The sequence below is a fragment of the Manduca sexta genome, chromosome 18, assembly GCF_014839805.1.
Source record: "Manduca sexta isolate Smith_Timp_Sample1 chromosome 18, JHU_Msex_v1.0, whole genome shotgun sequence".
Taxonomy (NCBI): domain Eukaryota; kingdom Metazoa; phylum Arthropoda; class Insecta; order Lepidoptera; family Sphingidae; genus Manduca; species Manduca sexta.
The window spans coordinates 3,468,632-3,493,462 of NC_051132.1; the positions used below are offsets into that span (position 1 = coordinate 3,468,632).

A 24,831-nucleotide genomic window follows, 5' to 3' on the forward strand; every position below is an offset into this window, starting at 1 on the left:
GAAGATTGCGCACGTGTAACCTTTGAATAGTAAATTGTACAGCCATAGGACTGTGTGTGTCAAAAGTATTAGAATCAGCAGTACAAATCTCTCTTATTAACAGTATCGTCTAACAACTGGAGAGAAGTATTAAAATGTTATACATGAAAATCTACTTGACTAATTATTTGTCACTTGTGCTAGGAGTACTGATGATTATGGTATTGTCGAAGCGGCAATATTTTAAGCCTTTTTTTTGCTATTAGTGGTTTTAACTTAAAAAAAAATAGTATAATCATCAGTTTTAATGTCTCTTTAAATTTCTAAAATCATAACTCTTAGCCTCGCTTTGCCCTAATTCTTTAAAATCATATTATGTAGTCAAATACACTGAAGAGATTTTATATTTGTAATGACAATGTAAATTTTTTATTTTATATGGTTTTCTTTCCCAGCGGTGGGGCAGTATATGATTTTCTTTAGTCCAACACTTTTCTTATAGCATAAGATTTTTTCCTCCTATTAAATTTAGTTTCTAAATGCATTTTTACTGACAGATGACAAACATTCCTGCAAGCTAAAATACATCAACTACACAGCTTCATTACATATTACAAGAGAAACAAATAGTTAAATAAAGACTCTAACATACACCTACTCAGATCTCACAAGAAATGACTTCTCATTAATTGCAATAAAATTGCAAAGTGGGTTATGAGGAAACTTGCAACACTCCGAGAGTACTAATTTGGCATACAACCAAGTATAGATACACGGCAAGACGTAGAATGCTAAATGAAAATGCATGCCCTTGTATGAAATGCATTTCCTATAAAGCTGATTTTATGTGGTAAAGGTATGTTGCAAATAGTTTTATCTAGACAACGGATACTGCATCACAATAAAATAGATACAAGCACAATACAATTGATTTCCAATAAGAGAGGGCCATGAGATAGAACAAGAAATAACATTTAATACACTTTTTAATGTGAAGCCAACTTCAATATTAAAAAATGAATACTGAAAATGCTATAGATGCTAGAGATCTAATTTTCAGTCTGTGGTCATGCTACTATCTGGAGAACTAATTTGCTCTTGTTACTGTGGAGTCACAGATTTAAGGTTACGTTTGGTGTGGCAAGTATAAATATCGGAGACCTAAAATCGCTTTTTCTCTATGGAACCAAAGGTAGGCAACCATACTCGTGGTAGATTTATGTATATGATATATTAATGGTAATTTTTATGAACTGTGGATGGTGAAGTTCTGGTTTCATTATCCACATGGAACAATGTATTTAGTGTGCATTAATTGTACAAAAAGTTTTGTACTAACAAAACTAAACCACATCTGCAATATGATTATAATTAATTTTTACAATTTCATGGTTTATAAGATTTCCATGAAAGCAAATGATAAGCTAGTAGAAAATCGTGAAGTCATGTGTTATGGTACAATGAAAGGCCAAAGAGTGATAACCTTATTAATTATCATAAGCATCACCCTAATAGACTATTATCATATTGCAATTACCTAAAACCAATTAAAAATACTAACTAAATAATATCTTTGTCAGTGGTATGTCATAGTAGATTTTTTTTAGTTTTAAGCTATACCAGCAGCGTGCAGCAGTAATAATGGTAGGATTTTATGTATTTTTCAGATAAGAAATAATGCCAAGCTTTAGCCCAGATAGCTTATAACCACAAAATGTGTAAAAAAAATTGTAGTAACTGAACATACATAAACATATTATACAGATAGTACAACCCTGAAAAGTTTGTTTTAATGCACTAAACTCAGGAACTATAAGTAGTTAACCAAGTTTGAAATTCTTTTCAGTAATAAGTATCTACATTACTCCTAGAGTGCTATAACATACTTTTTATCCCAGAATAACATTTATCCTAATATAACAATTCCATACAGGCAGAGCCACAAGCATAAGCTAGTATATTATACAGGGTATGTACTGAAAAATAATAAATTAAAATAACCTAAGTACTTGAGTGGCTTATAAACTTATAAATGAATATAAACATACCAATTTGCAAGTATTTGAAGTTGTCTAGACATAATGTATGCAAATAGATAATATTATTGTGTACACAGGTAATACACCCAAAGTCACACAAAATTACCTGGTATATGTGGTGAAATATTTAAAAAGATTATTTATGGTTATAGACTGTGTTTCGCAAACAATTTAGCTATGTATGGCACATTAACATAATTATATGTAAAGATCACTTGACAGTAATTTTATATTGATTATTTTAATTTATATTTGGCCGATCTTACTTTTCGATTTCATATATTATAAATATTTTTCAAAAAGCCTTATAAAGCCTTTCGATTATATTCTCAATATGTAAATATAACTGTAGTTATATTTACATTTCCATAAAATTATTTACATTTAATAATAAATACTAATACATACTTTATCATAGATTTTTAGGAATCCAAGAACTAATCTCACAATCTGAAATTCCTATTTGTGAATCATATAATCATACTATACTGTTATTAGTGGATTGAACATATCACATAATATTTTTAGCCAATTTATTATCTGCTTCACAATGAATTGCTTAAAAAATTTAACCAACTGTTGAACTATTGTAAAATATATTATTCTATAATCTGATTCAGTATAAATTCAAATAGGTTATCATTCATAGAAACATTTTTATCGTAATTTATTGTCTTTTTACACTAAGACAACATAACTGCTTTGGTCTTGATCACTGTAAGCACAAAACAACATAACACTTAGCATCTAACATGTTGGTGCTCACCCTGAGCAATATAGTATATTATTCATTTGTTTGGGTGATAGTACTACTGTTTTGCACTGGCTGGAGGTTACTATTACACAAGTCTACCATGAACCAAACCTCTAATTTGCTTGCAACGCTAATATAATGAGTATTCATGCGATCCATTTATATTTTCTGGATCTGGGTGTTGTGGGCCTAGAAGAAGGAGGTTTTGGCTCACAGCACCCTTGATGTAACTTGTTGTCTTTCACACAGACTAAATATTGAGTTGTAAGTGAAAAAGTATTTTATCTAAGTAGAATTTATAACTAAATATATTTATATATGTCTTTCAAGAGTGCATTTTGATAAAACTAAATAATCAGCAAACTAAAGACAAATATTTACACATTATTAAACAGTTTATGCAGAATTTAAGGTATTTGCGACATTAAAAGTACAATTACCCCATACTGTATACATAGTACACACCAACAAGCATCCTTATTGATATGGTAATGAATGACGTGACTTCAAGAAGGTTATCTGTGCTACTTGCTACAAGATAATTTACTTGAAAATGTTTTACTGTCATAGTCTAGATTTTAATTTGAGAAATTTATATGGGACTTCTTTTGAAGGGTACTGGAAGAGAGTACAAATAACAATTCAGTTTATTATTGATTTTAAGAGAAACTAGTTGTTGGTTCAGACCAGCTGTATTCAACCTGTAGCCCGCAGAGCATTTTTATATGACTGACATTACTAAAAATTTTAATAAGCTATACAAATTATTATTATTATAGAAACTTTTCCAAAGATCACTTGATTTTTATCATAACTGTATAAGAAAGCAATCATTTGGTTTATAGTAAACACTTTTATTTCAGTGAATTTGCATTGTGACCTCTGGCACCATAGCTAAAATATTATTGTTGCTGTATAAAAAAAGTTCCAGTACGACTTCTTCACACAGTGTGGGAAACAATGATAAAAATTATAATTTAAATTGAAAAAAACTTACAAATTATCTATTACACTACATGGACCATACTCGGGGACAGTACTTTTATACAAAAAGAGCTGCAAACAAACCCAGTTTAACACAAATTTTCACTGTGCATATGCATATTAGGTATAATAAAGTATAAACCTAATACTGATTGCAATAAAATACAAATCAACTTTTCTGTTGATCTAATTATTTGAAGATTATAATGTTCATATAAAAATGGTATATTATCTAATAGTTTCTAACTACTTTGTGAAATCTGTCATCCTGTATCTTTCTATGGAATCAGATACATCCCATAAACATTATTGGTGGAAATAAAACCTCAGTTCTTAGAAGAGGTAATTTTCTGTGAATGATAACTAAATTTATAATCTACTAACAAGTATTTATTAAAATACATATCAAACTGAAGGTATATTGCTATAGGTCGAATATAATATGACATCTTGGATAATAGTACACTAAATAAAAATTCGACGACCAATAGATGTTATTAGAAAATAAATTTGTCATAGACAAACTATGATCTGCAGATTTTATTGCAGATGTTTTTACAATCAGATTTACGAGTTAAAACGAACATTCGTTACGTATTCTTTTCTTTCCAATCATGATTTATTTTAAAATCTTGAATCGGTAAATACAAACGAATAAACAAGCAAATTGTTGATAACTGACATAACCTCATTGCGTTATCCATTAAAAAACGCCCACAAAAATCGTCAGCGGCTAAAAAAACGCCACTGTCAATAACCTCATTCGAATAACGCTTTTTACCACAATGTAAACAAGTTATTCACTCGTAAATAGTCTATATGCGAATTATTTATTGGCTGAAGGACAAAAATATATGTAATATGTCGCTAAACGCTAACTAGAACGACGCAAACGCGATCATCTGTTTCCGAGGACGTTATTATTGACAAACGATTTTTATGTGATATTTAACGCACTTAAACTGGAATAAAGTAAAGGCAGACCGACGCGAGAACCTTCTCTCATCTAAACATATAGAGCAACAGTGAAATCATATAGCAAAATGTTAAAACTATCGGCGTAAGTACCGATAACCAAACATTATCAAACAATAAGCTATCGTCACAGTATGTAAACACTAAATACTTAGAAAACCAAACTAATGACAATAACATTGCATTTACCGTCGGAGTTCGAACGATAAAACATCTTCGACTTATTGCGATTTCCAAATCCGATTTCGCCCTTGACTAGCGGGCGCAAAAAGTCACCACTTACCGGCCATGACAAAGCCCAGCACAAAAACTTTAAGAAGTTCGATAATTTTAGTACACAATCACTTGAATGTTTTGCTAAAACATCACACAGATTTGCCGATGAAAACGGATTAGAATCATTTCAACATTACATCGGTAAAAAGCAATGGCGCTCAGAAATACATACAAATAATTACTGCAGAACTCAGTGTTGCCATACTGAGTATTACTAAAAATACCATTTCATTATTTCACAAATCAATGGTTAAATATTTTTAGCATAACAATTATAGAATTTTAAGAGACGTTGCAGTGATATTTATCCGTATTATCCGTATAAACAATATAATATAGATTTAAAGCAGCAATATAAGACACAAAGAAAATAACTTTCAAACTATGGGTCACAATCCATTAGTCGGTCACAAGAGAATATTAAGTGGGCCCTGAAAAATTTCGCGATATATCGACCGACCACACTAAATGTCGGACTACCACTAAAGGACGAGTAAAGTAATTAAAATTCTCATTTAACACAACTTCTTCTATGTAATTAAGTATTTAAGCACAATGACTTCATATTAGCCGAACTGTGAGTCCAGAATTTGGAAGTTATTATTAAGTGGGTCGCAGCCCAGTAAATTTTGGAAACTACTAACTTAAACGGACTCTACAATAAATATATCATGTTCGCCACTATCTTCCTAGTTTGAGAAAGATAGGTGAATGTTTCTTATATGCAAATGCAGAAAACGCTGATCGGACTTGCGTGAACTATAGCATGCACAATTTAAATCAGGCAATGGAATAAACTTTCATGTTTAATTAGTTTTTATAATGTATATAAAAATTAAACATGAAAGTGGGACAGTGGAGCTTGTATTCCGGGACAGAGGTGCATGTGAAATATTTTTTTAAAATACAACAATAAGAATTATGTTATAAATACAAAATAACATTAAATCTATATATAAGCCTTAATTTACCTCTATTTCTTCTGTTGTTTCACTAACTCCCATTTTAGTAATTATTCCATAAGTTGGCAACACTAGATAATGGAATGTCAAACTGGACGTTTGTGTTGTAAAACAGTCGCAAAAAACCGCGCATTTCATACGTTAATATGTGCTGCCATCTATGTGTCGCGTTTATAAAACTGGCACTGTTTTGTCGATGTAGTGCATGAAACCTCAAATCATAACCGATTTTAACGACTTGTCCACAATGTTCTCGTTCATAATATTTAGCACAAGTTTGTTAAGTAAACATTTTAAACTTAAATAATTTAAATCACAAACAGCTTTACCACACATAATAGATAAAACACAACAATGTTAAAAAATATCGATATAAATAATTACGTGAAGCCGCAAAATACTGAGAAATCATTATTATTGTTATTTTTTATTTATACTGATTTGTACTTAATTTTAATTACCTTTTATTTTAAATTGGTATTTCAATATATAAAATGTAGTTTCGCATCAAGAATTTTCGTCAATACAAAAGTGACACCACTAGTAACGCAGTTGTCATTTTTAAAAATAACGATAAAGGCATTTTACCGATCAATATATTTTGGATATAACAATAATAAGAAAGTTCAAAATGAGTTCCGATATGTATAACCCGGTAAGAATTTTAATATACACCACAACAAAAATTATAGTATTTAGTCATTGTTTAGTAGTATGAATATTGTTAACTAGGAAGTAGATAAGTACGGAGTACTTACCGTAATTACGTATTATTATGGTATTAGAACTTTATCGACCAAGCGTGGTGATTAACGGTGTAATAATGTCATTTTAATATAGTTTGCGAGATACTGAGTAAATTGTATTCCCACCCATGATAAATTGATTTTAAGAGCACTTACACACGATCTACGCGTCACGTCACGTGACAGGCAAAGGCAGCTGGCAAGACAGCCGAGCGGCGCTATACGATGTACGAAGCCCATTATACAATGTTCCTATATAGCGTTAGCTTGTCTAGGCAATCTATGGACTATAATGTGTAGAGTTATAGATACTCGCTACGATATGAAGTAAACATGGTGCTTGTTAGGAGGCAGCTAAGCGTGACATTATTTAGCCAAAAACGTTGGTTAACTGTGAATGAACGTCTCTATCAATCTACAACTATAGGTATTTTTCTAGTGAGTGCACAATAGATACACTTCCACATATTTCTTTCAAACACGATCCTAAGATGAGTAACTGTCTGTTTACGTTTGGTTTATTGTACTGAGTCACGGTAGCATAGCTAACGGCTTGTGTGGTCGAATTTGTTTCTCCTCAGCACAATATCGAGATTACACTCTTCAAGTAATGCGCTTTGGCCAGCGCTACGTTATTTTTAGTTCTAGATACCTTAATAAATATTAAATGTTTTGAAGGGCTTCATAACCAGTCTAAATACTGTGCAAGATGTATTTTAATAGAGTTCAGAGCGTTGGCTATGGCAATAAAGTATTTTACTATGTTCGATTTTATTCTATACGTATTTGCAAATGATAAGATAAAATTATCCTTTTTGTGAAACCAGCAATATAATTGGTTTAAAAATGGGACAGCAATTCTTATTTCAAATATTGCAATATTAAATATACAAGAATCATTTCATCTCTTTTTCATCGTAATTCTTAATGACGTCACAGTGATATTATTACGTCTCTTTCGTAGTTTGTCATCTAGCCCTTCCATTGGCTTTCAAAGGCTTATCTTGTTGATTTTTAACAGGATTTTGATCGTGCTTTCTATGTTAAAATGACAATGTTTTGATGAACAATAAATCTGAGTAAAATAACCCATTGTTCATAGACTTGCTCGTCCAGTTAATAAGATGCATATTAAAAACTGGATTACATTTGATTAAAAGTTTGACGTCATGATAATCTGTTTTAAGCCTGATGCGTGCAGAATTGACGCAATTAGCCTACCTTATCAGATAAAATGACACAAATAAAACGAGGAGAATTGGGTGAAGGTGATACGGGATCACGAGTACTGAATGTTGATGTCAGTAATGACAAAAATCCAATCTAACAATAAAGGTTGATGTCATGTGAAAAAACGGTCATCATTGTTATTAGAATGTTAACAATAGTCGTTCGAAACAAAAATTATTTACATACTTACTTGCCTCGTTTAGTTGCTGTCGACCCAAAATGTCAGCTTTTCGTTTTGCTAAATAATAACAGTAGCGTGTTTTCCTGTGTGGCTATAACATATTGCAATGAATATAAGCCCAACAAACTGATTGTATTAACCGTAATATGTATCTACACCGAATGCATGTACATGCACAGGGGGACATTTGTCGCTTAGTTAGGTGTGTATACCTCATGTTTGCAATTCACATTGAGGCTTATTAGGGTTCGTAAACATTTTCTAGCCTTCTCCCCTCCTCCCATCCTAAAATAGTTCCTTGTCCTTCTCCCACATTTCTATCCCAACTATTCCCACCCAACTTACCTCCAGAGCCTGCACTCGCTAAGTCGAAGGATTCCAGTATACTTACCATTCGCAGGTTTCCCCTGATGATGACTGCGGGGTCCGATTCCCAAAAAAACCTTTCAGAGATAATTATAGATATAATCTTATGTTATTCCTCACTCATCTTCTATTCGGCAAAAATCGCTGATGATCGATGTACCCCTGTGTATGCTATTTTCAATCTTGATAATATAATTTATATGGAAATTAAATACTCACTATTTTTGTTTGAGTGGTCGAAAATGATGCTCAATTTCTGCAGGCTGTTCTGTCGGGCCTCTGCAAAGAGACGCCTCTTGTTCTTGGGCGAGGACTGGGCGGCGAGTGGCGACACTACCATCGTGGTGGTTGCCATGTTACAGGACCATGGTATAGGCAGAATCTGTAAAGAAACATTTATTGGAATAATCTATAATATATATGTATTCATAATATTTTGGATTTTTTTTTTTAAATGTGACCATAGCTGGCACCAGTCTTTGCAAACAACTAAAATATGTTTTGATTAATGTGTAATTTTACGTTTTATAGTGCCTGACTGTAGTCTCGAATTAAAATGTCTTTAGTTCGCTTTATTCTGTGCAGAAGGAAAACTATAAAAATAAATGTCTTGTTTAAAATTAAAAAAAATAGGGTTTCTAGACAAACGTAGCGTATTATCGCGCGAATGATCTGTTCGTCTTATCCTTCTTAGAACAAAAGAAAAACGACAGTGGGAACCGTCTAAACAATGAAATTGTTCCCTATTATTTGTTTCTTTCCATTCGTCACACGTCTTACTAAAGTTGTTTACAATTGCAACATACAATATGATGTTTTGTTACGGGCTGAATCATTCAATTGCACTCTCCGAAGTTTCTTCCAAGTACCTTTAGTACAACACTGGTCGTAACTGGATTTAACAGGTTGTATCCGGTTGAATCCGGTCCTTATTGTTCACAAATCAAAACAAGCGTATTCAGTCGTTCGTGTACTTCAAATCAGTTCTCTAACACACAAGTCAACCGCGGCCAAACAAATATTATCATTGCAAAGTTTGCTGTTAACATAAGCGTTAATTTGCACGCGAAAAATCAAGACGATAATCATGACAGCCTCAAACGTTTGATAAAAGATGCTTGATCTCTATTTCATAGTACCGACAACACCATTACAGTACAACCGTGCTAGGAATATAGTAAGATTCCCATCGATAAATATTTTGGAAATTAATTGTAAGTAGTACCCTAAAATACAATTTGATTCTTCATTTAAGAGTCGAGCCGAACAAATAACATGTAATCAATTGCACAAACAAAATAAAAATAACACATTTATAAATATTGTGTATCAGTGGCAATGAAAATAAAACACTTCGAATTTATCGATTTATCGTTGCATAATTTAAATCCAAGTGAATGACCCTTCGGGGCTTGGCCTTATCTAAATAAACAAATATACGACAATAATAGTCTCGTGTCTTGACGTCAATAAAATAACCAGTTTGTCAAATAGCGACGGTAAAATTAAGTAAACTGATTCTTCAAGGGAACGTTGTGTTGCAAGAGATGCAAATGTAGCCTTAGGAAGATGTTCTACAGTGGATGATTTTTTTTACAAATCGGTTTGGAATAAATTTATTCAAGTCCAAGTATTTTTATTGAATGTAATACATGATACATAATCTTTAGAATATCAGATGCGTAGTATTTTATATTAAACAAGATGACGAAGGGATTTGATCCAATGTAGTACACATGTTGGTCAATGAATCAGGGACTGCACAACTGTAGATCCAATGGAGAACTTTAAACTATGAATATTTATAATGTAATAAAACTGTGTTTTACACAGCATTTCTGTATGTGCAATGAAAAAATAAAATTATCAATCTTTGTTAAAAGTTAAAAGTGTAATTAGTTGGTATCACCGAGTATAGTGTTAGGATCTCAGCCCGAGTCACTCTTATTGTTTGACCATCGGTTATCAGCTTTAGGGCGTTGGGCATTAATTCTTCGATGTGAACTACTTTTGTCTTTTTTTCTCTATTTTGCAGGATTTTGAACTGTAGAAAAATAATCAAAAGCTCTAATGTTCGATTCGCTGAACCCCAAAACATGATACACTGTAATCCCATTACCTTCAGTACAAATAATATAAATTACAATTCCATTTAAACCACAAAAACCAATACAATGAAAAATACATATCTAAAGACAAAAAAATATATAATTACTAAAGCAAAACATTTTTGCATAAGCCCGTAAATTTTTTTGTATTTACCTATTGACTTATGTGCCGTCAGGCTTCATTCCATTGTCAGAGTTCAAGATTAGCCAGGCAGCACTGGATAGAAAGAGTGTATGCATTCATTGAGTCTGTACAATAGGTGTTCAGCTAATTCATCCAAAATAAAACATCTGTTCCCCATGATCCACTGAAGAACATCTTAAACTATCCATCCCCTTTTTTTGATAGGCTGAAGATAGTCGCAATTTAGAAGAGAGCAAATTTTGTTTTGAACTCTAATGATGCGTGGAGGCGCACAAGCAGGATGGGTTAATTAAAATTCAAAATAATACTTATATGTGAAAGGAGAAAGAACTTTCCGTCACGATGATAAAGATTGCTTATAAATTATGAGGCGCTGACGCCAGGGGATGTCCGATAGAAGGAAATACACTTAAATAATTTATTTGACGTGTAAACGACGACTAAGGCTGATATCGTCATAACCACAGCGGTTTTTCAATATGTCGTCACCTGGAGGGAAAATTGTTCAGTTACGACTACCTAAGTTAGGCAAGAGCAAAGTTCTGATTTACCTGTAGGTATACCTATGGATTTGTCATTCATGTGAATCCAAAACGAGAGGATGGTGTACTTTAAAGTATTTGTACCTAGACTTTGCATAGGTTACGCCATCTATTAGCAATGTTTTGACTATCTTTGAAAATGGAACATGACCTATTTGAAGAACTTGCACGAATTACGTTGGCAGTCATATTTCTAACGACTGAAGGAGGCAGTGCGATATCGACAAAAAATGATATTCTTAATTCATCTGTTTATATTGTACTACATAGAGACCTGAAAATATAGTGGTGGCCTATTTATCATTTGTAGGTAGGTACAAAGTCTATTCTAGGCTGCAGTCCATTTATAGTGCAGCCCGTAATGATTTTGTGCGGCTGAAGCGCCGTGTTGAGGCACTAGCTACGTATTTGCATGAATTATGTAACGCCAGGCGTAGACACCTCATAATGGTATGACATAATCTGGCCCTAATTGGTTCGCTATAAAAATGATTTTTATGGCGATATGTGGTGTTAAAATTACAACTATTAATGTATTTTCAATATACTTTGTAAGATTTTGTAAGCTTTACACTTCGTTTTTGGACTGCGTTTGTTGGTTTAGTAGACTATTGGCGCTGTACTGTTGAGTGGCGATTAAGCGGTCTCAGTCCATATGAATATAAAAAATACCTACTTATAATTCGTATATATCTGAGTTGCGTGAAGTGTGAACTGTATTAAAATTTTAAAATAAAATGTCTATTAAGGTATGTCTATTGTCTGTATGATGACAAAGAGATTCTTGAAAATACATGCATTATTTGATAATTTCATATTATACGAATATAATATTACACGCACCGCATACTTTAGATTATTTTTATTTAGGATTTTTGTTTTTCCGGAACCAATATTTTTCCGGGATTAAAAGATGCCTATAAATCTGTAGCATCCAATTATTGAACAAAAATCAATAGCTGTTTAGTTTTTACTAAGATTAGCGCGTACAAACTCTTCAGCTTTTTAGGCCGGAAGCTGCTTCTTAGTCTGGATGCATAAAGTAGCAGATCGGGCTCCATGACGTACCTTGGCAGATGCCTATGCCTAGCAGTGGACTGTAACAGGCTGATGATTTATAGATTTGTAGGCAAGCGATAGTGTATAGGCTCGTCTCTTATAACATCAAACTTGATTGACCTTGACCCCCCCCCCCTCACCCTATGAGAAACACTTGACCCTATTTGTGTACTTAGCAATAAAAACGTGTGTGAGTCATTTGGAAAAAAAAAACTTGATTACGGAAGTTAAACTGCAGATAGTGCACTACTTGTGCCTTTACCTATGTATCTCTTTCTTTTGTAATCGTATTACCCATATTTGTGTATTCGCAGGGTTTCTCTCGTGCGTGTTTAGTCGCAACAGTCTAGCCTTCCAAAAGGCGTATCTGCTACCTATAGTTTTTGGATACATGTCCGTAACCTTTATAATTAGTTTAAGCAGCATCCACATTATCTAATAAGTCGGACTGTCTTAAATATTTACTACTTACTGTGTTTCTGTCTTTTGTTCTAAAGTTTATTGTGTTTTTGGTTGTTTTATTTTTTGAAGGTGATGGACGCAGTTTTTTCTTATCTTATTAGAAATTTTAAATCATGTTCGTATATATTATTCCAAAAATCGTTCGTCTCATCAAACTATGAAGGTGATGGTTGTTAAGTTTTGCTATCCAGTATTCACTCCTTTTATTAAACGGCTCCGTTCGCGTGAAGTTTTTCCGGGATCAAAGTCCCGCTTTATATTCTCCGAGGACAAAATAGAGCCTGTGTTCGGAGAAACTATATTCAATTTCATGCAATAGTTTTTGTGTGATGCCTGTACAAACATCGATACAGACAAAAATCTAAAATGCTTTCAGATGTACAGACAATGGCTTGTTACATTTTTTTACGTATAGAATGAAAATTCTCATAACAGCATGACTCCACCAAACCTATGCTAGTTATGCCGACGTATTATTAACTCTAAGACTTATGACGCTCCAGAGTACAATGTCATGTCAGAGTTAGTATGCAATAATGGCATACGATTTCGAAATTAAATCTCCTTTGATCGTATTAGGCAATTATTGTGTTTTAGTATTATTTTATACAGTAAAATGTTATCGCCCCATTCAGAGACGTCACTTACCTTAATTTAAATATATAAAGAATCCAATAAAATTCCCATGAGAAACGAAAATTTGCATATTGTAATTGTAATAACTTAGTAATTACATGGGACGTTGTCTTAAGGTATAATTTACGACAATTATTTAAATATTATAATTTAGTAGTTATTTGTGCATTGTTAATGATTTGTTTAGAACTATCTATATACAATATAATTATAGATTTGGAGTTTTATAGAAATACTAGGTGTTCAAGTAAAACTTAGAAAACATACAAACATTTTCAAAAACTTTCACATTTATACTATGGTGTATTGTATATGTAAGAAGTAAAGATTAATTATCTAGGAACACAGTGTATTCTCCTCTATTTCTAAAGAGGTCATCAACACATAGAAATCAAATGTAAGTACAAAAAGCGTTGAAATTACGACATTTTTTAAAAGACATTCTACTTCACCTTTGCTGCACCCAAACAAATACAATGTAAAAATATGTAATATCGTTACGGACCATCGTCTGTTTGTCCCATCATGTGATTGTGTCCGTCACGTCACGTCGACAGTTCAATTCGTTTATGAATGACAAAGTAACGAATAAATTATTCATGTAACACGGGGCTCTGGACAAAAATATTGCAGTATTGATTTTTTGTTCGATCTATACAGCTCAGATAACTATAGTTTTTTATAGAAAGTAGATTTTGTTTGGCACTCTACACTATTTCAACCAGGGACGTAGCTACCGCCGTATCTGTAATATAGGGGTCTCTAAGCTTTAGGGTCCTCTTGACCCATAGGTACCTAAGTTAAAATTGTGGATAGAGGTGCAACCAATGCACGCACTTTTAGTCTGTGTATTCCGTCCCATGACATGATGGGGGTGTGCCTATAACTCTATCAGGTACAAATTCTAGACTCCAAGCTCATACTGAGCAGAAAAACCCAATAAAATTTTGGCCTTCCGCGGTTCAAACCAAAAACCTCAGAGTTTAGACCAGTGATTGTACCGCGCACGCAACAACTACATCACCGGGGCAGTTTAAATAAACAGAAGCAGTCAAAATTGCAAGGAAATTAGTATTTACATTGTTCGCAATATTATGTGCCAAGGCGCTACGTTGATTGTTCATCGGGCAACTGACCGAGCAACGGCTTGTTTTACCAATCAGTATACTTGTGTCTCGCAAAATTATATCCAGCCTCAAAGCAATTAGAGACGGGACCAACGTAAACCGATTGTAACCGATTTGCGGCGATTCGATTCAGATGTAATTTATTAAGGTCTTATTCATATTTCTGTTTAATTTCAGAAGGCGGTCGATCAGTTGACCAAGCAGCGAGGGATTTGTATGAGCAGTACGTTATTAGTATTTTTTTTTAAATTGGAACATTTTTTTGTATTCGGTCATAAATGTTCAAGTTGTTGGTGGTTGGATACTCGTATCCGCCTAGATGATGGTTAATGGCTATTGCATATAGAGTATAAAAGCCCTAATATAGGCCGCCGAAGTGTTTCGTTACGAGATCAGTTTGTGTATATTCCCTTTTAAACAAACCAGCATAATTGTGTCGACAGACGAGCAATAAGCAACCTGGACGTCAATTCTATTTACCAACACCTTGCCTAACCGTATAAAAAAGCGGTGCAAAGCAAGATAATACATCATCGCATTGTTAGCGGCATTCGATCATAATCCACCACGTTAGTCGGGCGCAAATTGTACAGTAACTGTAGCTAAAACCACAAATTGTTCTACACAACGTTCCCTTATTTCAAACAATATTACAGCCAATTAAATCGTACGTAATATTTTTATATGATCATGATTCAAAGAAAATCAAAATATGACATTAGCGTGAGTCACTAAACGATGGTATGACTGATCTTCCAATTCATTCACAGTTTGTCACTCATTTATGATCGGCGAAATATAAATGACATTCGAAAGATTCCATGTATTGAGCTGTTCCTTTTAGTTGTAAGAAATAATATAAGAGACACAAAAACGAAACTCATGACTAAAACAACGCGTAAGATATCTGGAACTATAATTTGTACAATAAAGGCACTCCGTCATGAGACAGAAGTGAGTTCCGCGAGCAAAGTACATATTTAACCGACCCCAATACTTTTGTCTGAACTTGAGATAGCTATAACCATGATAGAATGTAATCAGAGTCTGCAAGAATATACAAATTGTTAGCAAAAACGTAGAGTCCTTTGAATGAATACCTCTACGTTGAATATATTGGGGATGCTTGGAGCCTATACCTGTAACCCTTCACTCTCCGAAGGTGCAAATATTTTTTTACGGTTCTACAATGTAACCCCACTGCACCTGATGGTAGACGGATTGGGGTCAAATAAACTGGCAACTGGTGGCCAGTCGACACAATTATGCCGGCCTATGTAAATATATACACATATATACTCAGGCTGATCGTGGAAAGTGAAAGTAATAAATGTCTACGGAATTATTTTTCAGAGGACTGCGATGTACGGAAAGTGTACATTCTACTGCGGGACTGTCAACACAGAGTGAAGTCGAAGCCCTACACAGCCGAGACGTGCCACCAGGAAACAGTGGACCTCTTAGAGGCGTTAGACCGGTGCGTCGCGGACAAAGCGTTCGTCAAGTTCGCATGAGTTGTCATTGTTATCTATATATATAAAAATCAATTGCTGTTCGTTAGTCTCGCTAAAACTCGAGAACGGCTGAACGGATTTATCTTATCTTGGTCTTGAATTATTCGTGGAGGTCTAGGGAAGCTTTAAAAGGTGAGAAAAATTCGAATAATTGCCGGGAAAATCCTCAAAACAGCATTTTTCTATTTCCCATACAAACGTATTCTAAATAAAATGGAGAGTCAATTTGTAATTTATTACCGCTGCATAAAGTTCAAATTCGCGTGCGCGTTGGAGGATCTAATATCGCGTTCTGAAACTCAACAAAAGTGAAAGTGAATCGCGAACGCGACAAAATTGCATAGTCTCAAAATACATAGTACATAAATAGTGGTCGGCTTCGAGAAACTCAATTTTAGCTAACTTCAGTTGTTAATATAATATATAACTCAAAGGTGACTGACAGTGATATATCAAGGAACAGCCCAAACCATTGGACGGATCGGGCTAAGACTTTACATGCATAAAGCTACTATGACGTAGGCATCCCCTAAGAAAGGATTTTGATAAATTCTACCCTTAAGGGGATAAAATAGGGGATGAAAGTTTGTATAAATGTTCTTAGATTTTCGACTGATTGAACTGAAATTATAGATTGGGGATAAAATTAGTTTGAACCTATAAGTACCGGGAAAATATGTAGCAAGACTTTTATCAAACAGTGGAATTTTATCCTGGAAAACACCTTCACGCGGGCGAAGCCGCGAGCAAAAGCTAGTCTATTAATAAATGATCTATGTTCTATAGTGGCCATTTTAGCGTGTTATTATGGATACAGTTTATTGAATCTTTTTATGTTCGTTTGATATTAGATTGCAATGACTAGAGTATAATGCAGCATATGTAAAAGACATCAACCTATTTTTAATTTATGTGTCAATTAACTTATTTACGACGTCCCATCAACACAAATTAACATATTTACAACTTTCAAAATTCAATACAGACAATATTAGGTCAAATGCCAAAAGAAACACGAGACGATAGCGATAAAGTGTCATGGCCGCTCTTTATTACATCTGGATACGAGGACCATCGATGTATTAAGCGGCCATTATCATCGCGTTATGGCACCTTATCTTATAATGCGAGAGATGTCGGCATTCCTTATTGCGAGCCGCATCCTTGATAGACATGACCTACTTGATAGTGGTGTATAAACGAATATGAATTTTAAATGTAAGTATAGAAATATGTTTTTTCTTTACACGGAAGTAAATTAAGTAGGGTTATTTTTTGCAGCAAAGATTACGCCAACCTTAAGAATGCCAAAAGAAATCTAAATATAAGACCAACATAGCATAGCGTTCCTCCGAGACCGTCAGTTGTGCTGCTGTGACTGGATGCACATTGCACTACTGAACCCTGTATCAGTCATTAAAACGACCCATTAGTTTGTGGGACGTAGTGTCAAGGTGGTCAGTTACAATTTTGTTACTTTCAATTCGCAAAACAAACATAAGGGTTTGCAGTGAATATTATGTTCCCCAAACGTGATGCGTTTATTTTCTACAAATCCTAAGGGTGACATCTCTACGCAGTACCGTTATGCGGAAAGAAGCTTCAGCATAATGTAATATATTGTAAACCCCTAAATAATATTTTTAATCTAATTATAACACCACATGGCCACCCTGCCAACTACTGTGTTATCAACTACTGCAGACATCATTCCTTCGAGGGCATTGCTCTGTAGTCTGTATAGATTAGAAAAAAAATCGTTAAACGCGTTCCCAGTCTGGTATGTGATTAAATCCCGCTGCGACCCAAATAGCTTCGGATGTTGTGGATCTACCGGTATGGCGTGCGAAATAGGATAGGCATTAGATATTGCTTTCGTACCTCGACTGGTTTGGCTTCGTGGGGTATGCCGAAAATCGAAACAGAAACGAATTTCGATAAAAGTGTAGCATAAGCGTTACAATATTTTAGTTTCTTGTTGCAGGTTTTCACCTGAGAAATAGAATAAGATGCATCCTTCTTTATAGGAGGTGTTTAGTAATTCCTGAAAGTACACCTTAAAACGTCTTCATTTATATCAGTGACCGAATGGATTGTACCGCTTCTCGTTTCAAAGACGACATACCTTTTTTTATCTATTTTTTTTTGTCTAAGAGCCATGAAGGCACTTAAAAATTGGGTAATGTACATATTAGATTTTTATGTTTATTGTTTTACATCGTAAATCGGAGAAGAAATACTTACTGACCAATTCTACTCTTATAAGTAGTTAAACGCTTAGGACAAAAAGAATAATTAATCGCGTACATGTAAAATTTTCAATTGTTTCCTTGAAAAAAATAGTAACTTAGTCCGAAGTACAAAGGTCAATTCCCAGCAAAAACAGGTTTGTATTGACGTCAAATAATTAACTGAAACTAACCGCGGGTAGTATCTGTCGTTTGCAGAATTCGACAACATTCAGTAAATGAACTTATACTTTGAAACTTTACCAACTAAATTGTATTCGAAGCAAAATATTAATGTCAGTAAAAAGTAACTTGTAATTTAATTAAGCCTCTCTCATCTTCAAGTTTTAGCACAAAATTCATCAATAATTGAAGGCAGGGAAAGGGTACACGAATGGATAGCTATTTCCATACATCAGGCACGTGTACTGACGGGCTTTCTTCCGCCTTCCGGGGTACACATCAAGTAACTCTCTAGGTAGTTAATTAATAATTCTACTGCTCCATCTAACAATATATTTGGATTTGATAGGTGCAATAAATTTCCTGTGGCAGTAAAAAATGTAAGTACATTTCTCACTTTAAATCAACAAGAGTTGCAATTAGTAACGCTAGCGGCCAGCTGTCAGTATGACCCTGCAAACGAGTCATGCGGCCCTGACATTGTCAAGTTATTGGGCCAAGTTCGCTCAGCTCCCACTTTCAACGCACCACGCGAAGTACTTTAATCCTTAGCTCCTTACACTGAAGCAGCAAAATCCTATAAAGCACTAGAGGTTTGCTGCAATATTTATTTTATTTATTCGAGAAGCTTCTATGCTATTTGACTTTGGAAATGTGGCGAGAATTAAAAGGATCCTTATATGAAGCTATGTTAAATGATGTATTAAGTTGTCTGTTATGTGTTAAACTACCATGTTGTTCTTGATGCGTTTCCTCGATCGTTTGTTTTGTAGGGTCAGTAAAAGTTTTCAAAAATTATTTCTTTACCTAAAAGTCCACAAGGACCGGCAATTCCTTGAAAAATATGGTTATTCATGGGCGATGGTAATGTGGTACACTTGCTCCTGGTTACATTCACAAAGAAAGAGTTGCATTTAAAGTATCCTGAGCAGCCATCACATAGGGTAGAGTAGAGTCGCATGTCAAATAGTGATCAAAGCTCACAAAAGGTCGGAACCGCAGGCAAAGGCTAGTCAAAAAGAAAAAAAACAACCTGCATTCGTAATTTATCCAATAGGTACCTATTATCTCTTTTATAACTTTGCGTAATTTTAATTGATACTTATATCCACAATCCTTTACTGTATATTCTCCACTATCTATAAATTAGCAATATAAAGATATCATACTAAATCAATAGATAAGCTACCGGCGCCGTAGTTAGTGGCTACCAGACCATAACACAGATATAATATACATAATGAAATTGTGGGTTAGGATGGAATTGTGTGAGAGCATGGGATACCCACTTCGGTGCTGTTGGGGCGGCAGAGGCCGTCCGCCCCGAGCAGCAATTTGGCAGCAAAATGTGTAGAATAGAAGCTTTGAAAACTTTAACTTTAACTTTTCTTACTTTGTGGCATGTACTAGTTGCTGAGTAGGGGGAGGCCTGTGGCTATTTTTTTTAAAAGGTCTATTTTGCTCTACCCCGTACTTTTGGATCTGCCCCAGGCGGCAAAACTTATGCTTTGCTGCTAACCCACTCACTGAAAAATACTACGCCTTACATATATTTTTTAAACCATCCTTAAGTACTGGATATAATTATTTACAAAACCAGAAACTTATACAACTTCATTTATCTATGACGCAGCTAGAGCGGTCGAGCGATTTTGTTCAGCGGCAATCTTGACTTCCGTCGGACATAATCGTTGGTCGATTGTTGGCAATTATTCTATAAAACTTGATACAGTAAAATCGCACATTCGAAGCCGAACAAAATGCTGGCACGAATTGAACCGGCCACCTTAACCCCTGCGGCAGAACCCTTACTAGGGTTAACAATGCCTATCGAATCCTTATGAAATATCAGGAAATATGTCGCGGTATACTATCTTTATAATATGAGGTAGAATATTAAAGCAAGTTCACTACTTATTTTATAAACAAAATAAAAACTTCAAGTCTACTTCTTGCATACAACTTCGGGTAGGAGTGAAAGACGAAGGTATCTAACACGAAGATCCCGCACAGAAAGGCCCATATTTCCATTTCTATATCCGTCACGGCGTCACGTGACAGCGGAAACTAAAAAACAATCAATTGAAACCGTTTACTATTCCATACATCGTATGCGATCGCGAGGCCGTAGCGAGGTCGCTCACCTTGTACCTACAAACTAGATACATTTGCTACTAATCTATCATACCTGCACTCTCAATCGGACTGTAATGTATGGGAATGAAGTTTGAAAATTGAAGCGCAAACCACTACACTGAGTGCAGAACGAGTGACGTCGCACGGTAAAGTGACCCTAAACCTGATGATAAGTCGAGTGGGGTTCAGATAGGTGTAGACTGACGAGAGGTGTTTATCCCTCGCCAGTCGATACAATTATGCCGGCCTGTTTGAAACCGGATATACAGGCTGATCCCGAGCCTGGTAAATTTATTAACTGGTGTAGCTGACACTAAACTGACAATGTACTAGCAGTGTGTGTACATACTACCTAGTGGGACACCCATAAATACTGGAAAACTAACGGTCACATAGGACGCAAAATGTAGAGCTTAAGAACAGAAGGCCGTAGGGGATTCTTAAATGCCTACAGGCTCTTAGCTCTACCAATTTATTTTTTAATTCTACAGAATTTACATACAAAAATATTACCGACGTGCGTAATGATTCTTTTTTTTTATTGCTTTGAATGACGTGAGGAGCTTGCCGTTCGCCTGATGGTAAGTAATACGTCCGCCTATAAATAGCAGAAACACCATCCAACCCTTAAATTACTAAGTATTGTTTAGTATTCCACGGCGCTCGCCATCCTGAGACGTGCGATGTTAAGTCTAAATCCAGTAGTTATACTGGCCACAATGTCCTTCAAACCGGATCACAACAGCGACTACACACTGCTGCTTGGCGGCAGAAAGAGACATTGCGGTGGTGCCTACCCAGGCGGACTCTCAAATAGGAGATCTACCACCAGTACTGAATAACCCGTTAAGAGGGTTGCCTCAGCATGGTTACGATATGTTTGTAAAAGCCGACCCTAGCCAGGCTAACAAACATATGCCAAAACAAGAATTATCTTAGCAATAAAGTCACACTTAAATTGTACATGACGCACTTGTTTTTATTGTCGCCAATAAAAACTTTTATAATTAATACAATTCAAGGTAACTTACATTAAACTTAGAAATCTGCCTGTGCGGAATAAGACCATGTAACCAGAGATTCCCAAACTTTTTTTCTTATAGACTTCTTTCATAATTTTGATGGTTCCGGTGGACTTTTTTTTAGGTTTCGCTGGGAAAGTGCGTTACCACTTCAACTACCGACCAGCCATCGCGGGGAGTAACGTTGGGGTCACCGTGCCTCTTACGACCCCTATCAATATTATTTGCTACTTTGATAGGTGAAGTCAAGCCAACATTTAAGTACTTTACTATCAAACAAGGTAAATTTTCGTGTACCCCCGCTTACGAATTGTGGAGCCCCATTTTTTTGTCACGCTGACGTAGAATCCCATCAAGTCTCGAGGACCTGGGGGTCCACATAGACCACTTTGGGAATCAATTGTCTAAAGAAAACTTACAAATTGAAATTATACTTACCCAGACAGGGCCGGGCCTAGATATTCAGGCGCCTTGGAAAATAAAAATGTTTTAGATCTAAATTATAGTTATCCCTTCCACTACCAACACCTTCTCTTAAGTCTTAACGCACTCCTGTATAGGATCAACGCAACACCATTTTCATCAAGCATGTTGCTCAAAGTAATTCATTCCATTGGGTACTTACAAAAACAAATTGAAACTAACATAAAAAACGAGGTTATCTCGCTTGTTAAATAATGAAAAATGCTTAAGTGTTTTTTAATATAAATTTCTCTATCAGATAACCAGTTATAAAATCGAGGTCGAAATTGGCGTATTTGTGTTAAAAATATTTTAACTGTGATCGTTTTTTAATTGAGTCCAATAAAGTATGCCTACGTGACTAGATGTGAGATGGGAATAATGACTATTAGATGCATCACACTCTAATGTATCTACAAGTATTTCCTGCCATAGAGTAAATAATCTAAGATTTCCTGCTGTCACTAAAATATCCATTAATCGACTATGCTCTATATGGATGTCGATTCTAAATTTAAAATGGGTCTGTTTTAAAATCAGTTTATTATATTACACCCATGATAACCTCTTAAAATTCAGACTTATAAGAATACATACCTATATATTTCATAATATTATATATTATATATTATTATATTATATTATATAAAGCTGAAGAGTTTGTTTGTTTGTTTGTTTGTTTGTTTGTTTGAACGCGCTAATCTCAGGAACTACCGGTCCAAACTGAAAAATTCTTTTTGCGTTGGATAGCCCTATGTTCGTGGAGTGCTATAGGCTATATATCATCACGCTATACCCAATAGGAGCGGAGCAGTAATGTCTAATCTCAGGAACTACCGGTCCAAACTGAAAAATTCTTTTTGCGTTGGATAGCCCTTTGTTCATGGAGTGCTATAGGCTATATATCATCACGCTATACCCAATAGGAGCGGAGCAGTAATGTCTAATCTCAGGAACTACCGGTCCAAACTGAAAAATTCTTTTTGCGTTGGATAGCCCTTTGTTCATGGAGTGCTATAGGCTATATATCATCACGCTATACCCAATAGGAGCGGAGCAGTAATGGCTAATCTCAGGAACTACCGGTCCAAACTGAATTTTTTTTTTTGCGTTGGATAGCCTTTTGTTCGTGGAGTGCTATAGGCTATATATCATCACGCTATACCCAATAGGAGCAGAGCAGTAATGGCTAATCTCAGGAACTACCGCTTCGAACTAAAAAATTCATTTTGTATTGGATAGCCCTTTGTTCGTGAAGTGCTATAGGCTATATATCATCACGCTATGACCAACAGGAGCAGAGCAGTAATGGCTAATCTCAGAAACTAGGAGTTTGAACTGAATAGTTCTTTTTGTGTTGGATAGCCCTTTGTTCCTGAAATGCTATAGGCTATATATATCATCACGCTATTCCCAATAGGAGCGGAGCAGTAATCGCTAATCTCAGGAACTACCGGTTCGAACTGAAAAAATATTTTTGTGTTGGATAGCCCTTTGTTCCTGGAGTGCTATAGGTTATATATCGTCACGCTATGACCAATAGGAGCGGAGCAGTAATGAAACATGATGCAAAAACGGGGACAATTTATTAGTTTTGAGAGCTTCTGTTGCGTGCGCTGCGTAAACGGTTAAAGTTATGCAACAATAATGTATGACGGGATTGTTCCTCTTAAAAAGTTCTACAAAAATATATCATAAAACAAAGTCCCCCGATGCATCGGTCTGCCCGAACGTGTTCAACTCAAAAACTACCCAACGTATTAGGATAAAATTTGGTATGGAGACAGTTTGAGACCCTGGGAAGAACATAGGCTTCCGGGAAAATATATAGCGTGACTTTTATAACGGAAAACTTTAGCCTGAAAAACTTTATAACGCGGGCGGAGCCGCGGGCAAAAGCTAGTATTTCATAATATGACTATGAATTAAGTAGTCTTGAGTACGGTTCGGAGTATGACAAAATTTTGGGTTTAGAGAATCCTTGACGTAATTAGTAATCACATAACGAGAGGCATCGCGATTCTTCCAGAATTAACGGGTGCCAGAGGTAGAGGACGGGTGAGGTGACCTCAAGTGGATATTAAATTGCGTATATTATATGGCTTGCGACGTCAGTGTTTGGGAAGTAGACTATACGACGCAACAACAGGCAACAAGGATATCGAGTCTCGACGGATACTGTCTCGCTCGGATAGAATTTTTAATTCTATTTTGTACTAATTATTAGGTTTGATCTGCCGCACTAGAATTAAAAAAAAATTAAGACGTCATACAACGCGTCATGAGACATTTATTTGTAGGGTTCCGTGCTTCAAAAGGAACCCTTATGCGATAAATTTTTGTACATTTGTCTGTCTGTCGAGACCCTTTTTCTCAAGAACGCGTAGAGGTATCAGGTTGAAATTTATATCAAACACAGGGACTACGGTTTTTTACAGCCGTGGAAAAAATTTACTTGTAAATCAACGCATATTTTGCGATTTCACAAGGGAATCAAAACCTAAGTTGCTTCCTGTTGACCTAGAATCATGAAATTTAGCAAGAAACAATGTCTTACAGTTACAGCACATGTTAAGGAAATTCTGAAAAGATGCGTTAATAAGTACTTACTTTAATAACAAAAAAATCTTATTAACTATAGCAAATTTATTATTTTCGATTCGTACAATACCTGTGTCTAGGGAATGGCAAAGTTAAGTTTGTCAAGTTTGCGCT

General features: G+C 35.1%; 2 protein-coding genes across 6 annotated transcripts in view; one reads left to right on the top strand and one right to left on the bottom strand.

The window, feature by feature from the left end:
* Nucleotides 1-24,831, bottom strand: part of LOC115444260 (protein phosphatase PP2A 55 kDa regulatory subunit) — a 48,665-nt gene that overhangs the window by 20,500 nt on the left and 3,334 nt on the right. For 2 of the 5 annotated variants that reach the window (XM_030169968.2, XM_030169966.2), the window contains exon 1: nucleotides 4,921-5,221. In XM_030169968.2, coding sequence (XP_030025828.1) covers nucleotides 4,921-4,945 — 25 coding nt within the window. In that variant the 5' untranslated portion in view covers nucleotides 4,946-5,221. Of the gene's footprint in view, nucleotides 1-4,920; nucleotides 5,226-8,711; nucleotides 8,875-24,831 lie in introns of those variants that run through there. The other 3 variants (XM_030169964.2, XM_030169967.2, XM_030169969.2) reach the window with 3 other exon arrangements.
* Nucleotides 6,446-16,234, top strand: LOC115444262. The gene is made up of 3 exons (XM_030169972.2): nucleotides 6,446-6,624; nucleotides 14,749-14,794; nucleotides 15,925-16,234. The coding sequence occupies exons 1-3, from the start codon at nucleotides 6,601-6,603 to the stop codon at nucleotides 16,083-16,085; spliced, it is 231 nt and encodes a 76-aa protein (XP_030025832.1). The 5' UTR covers nucleotides 6,446-6,600; the 3' UTR covers nucleotides 16,086-16,234.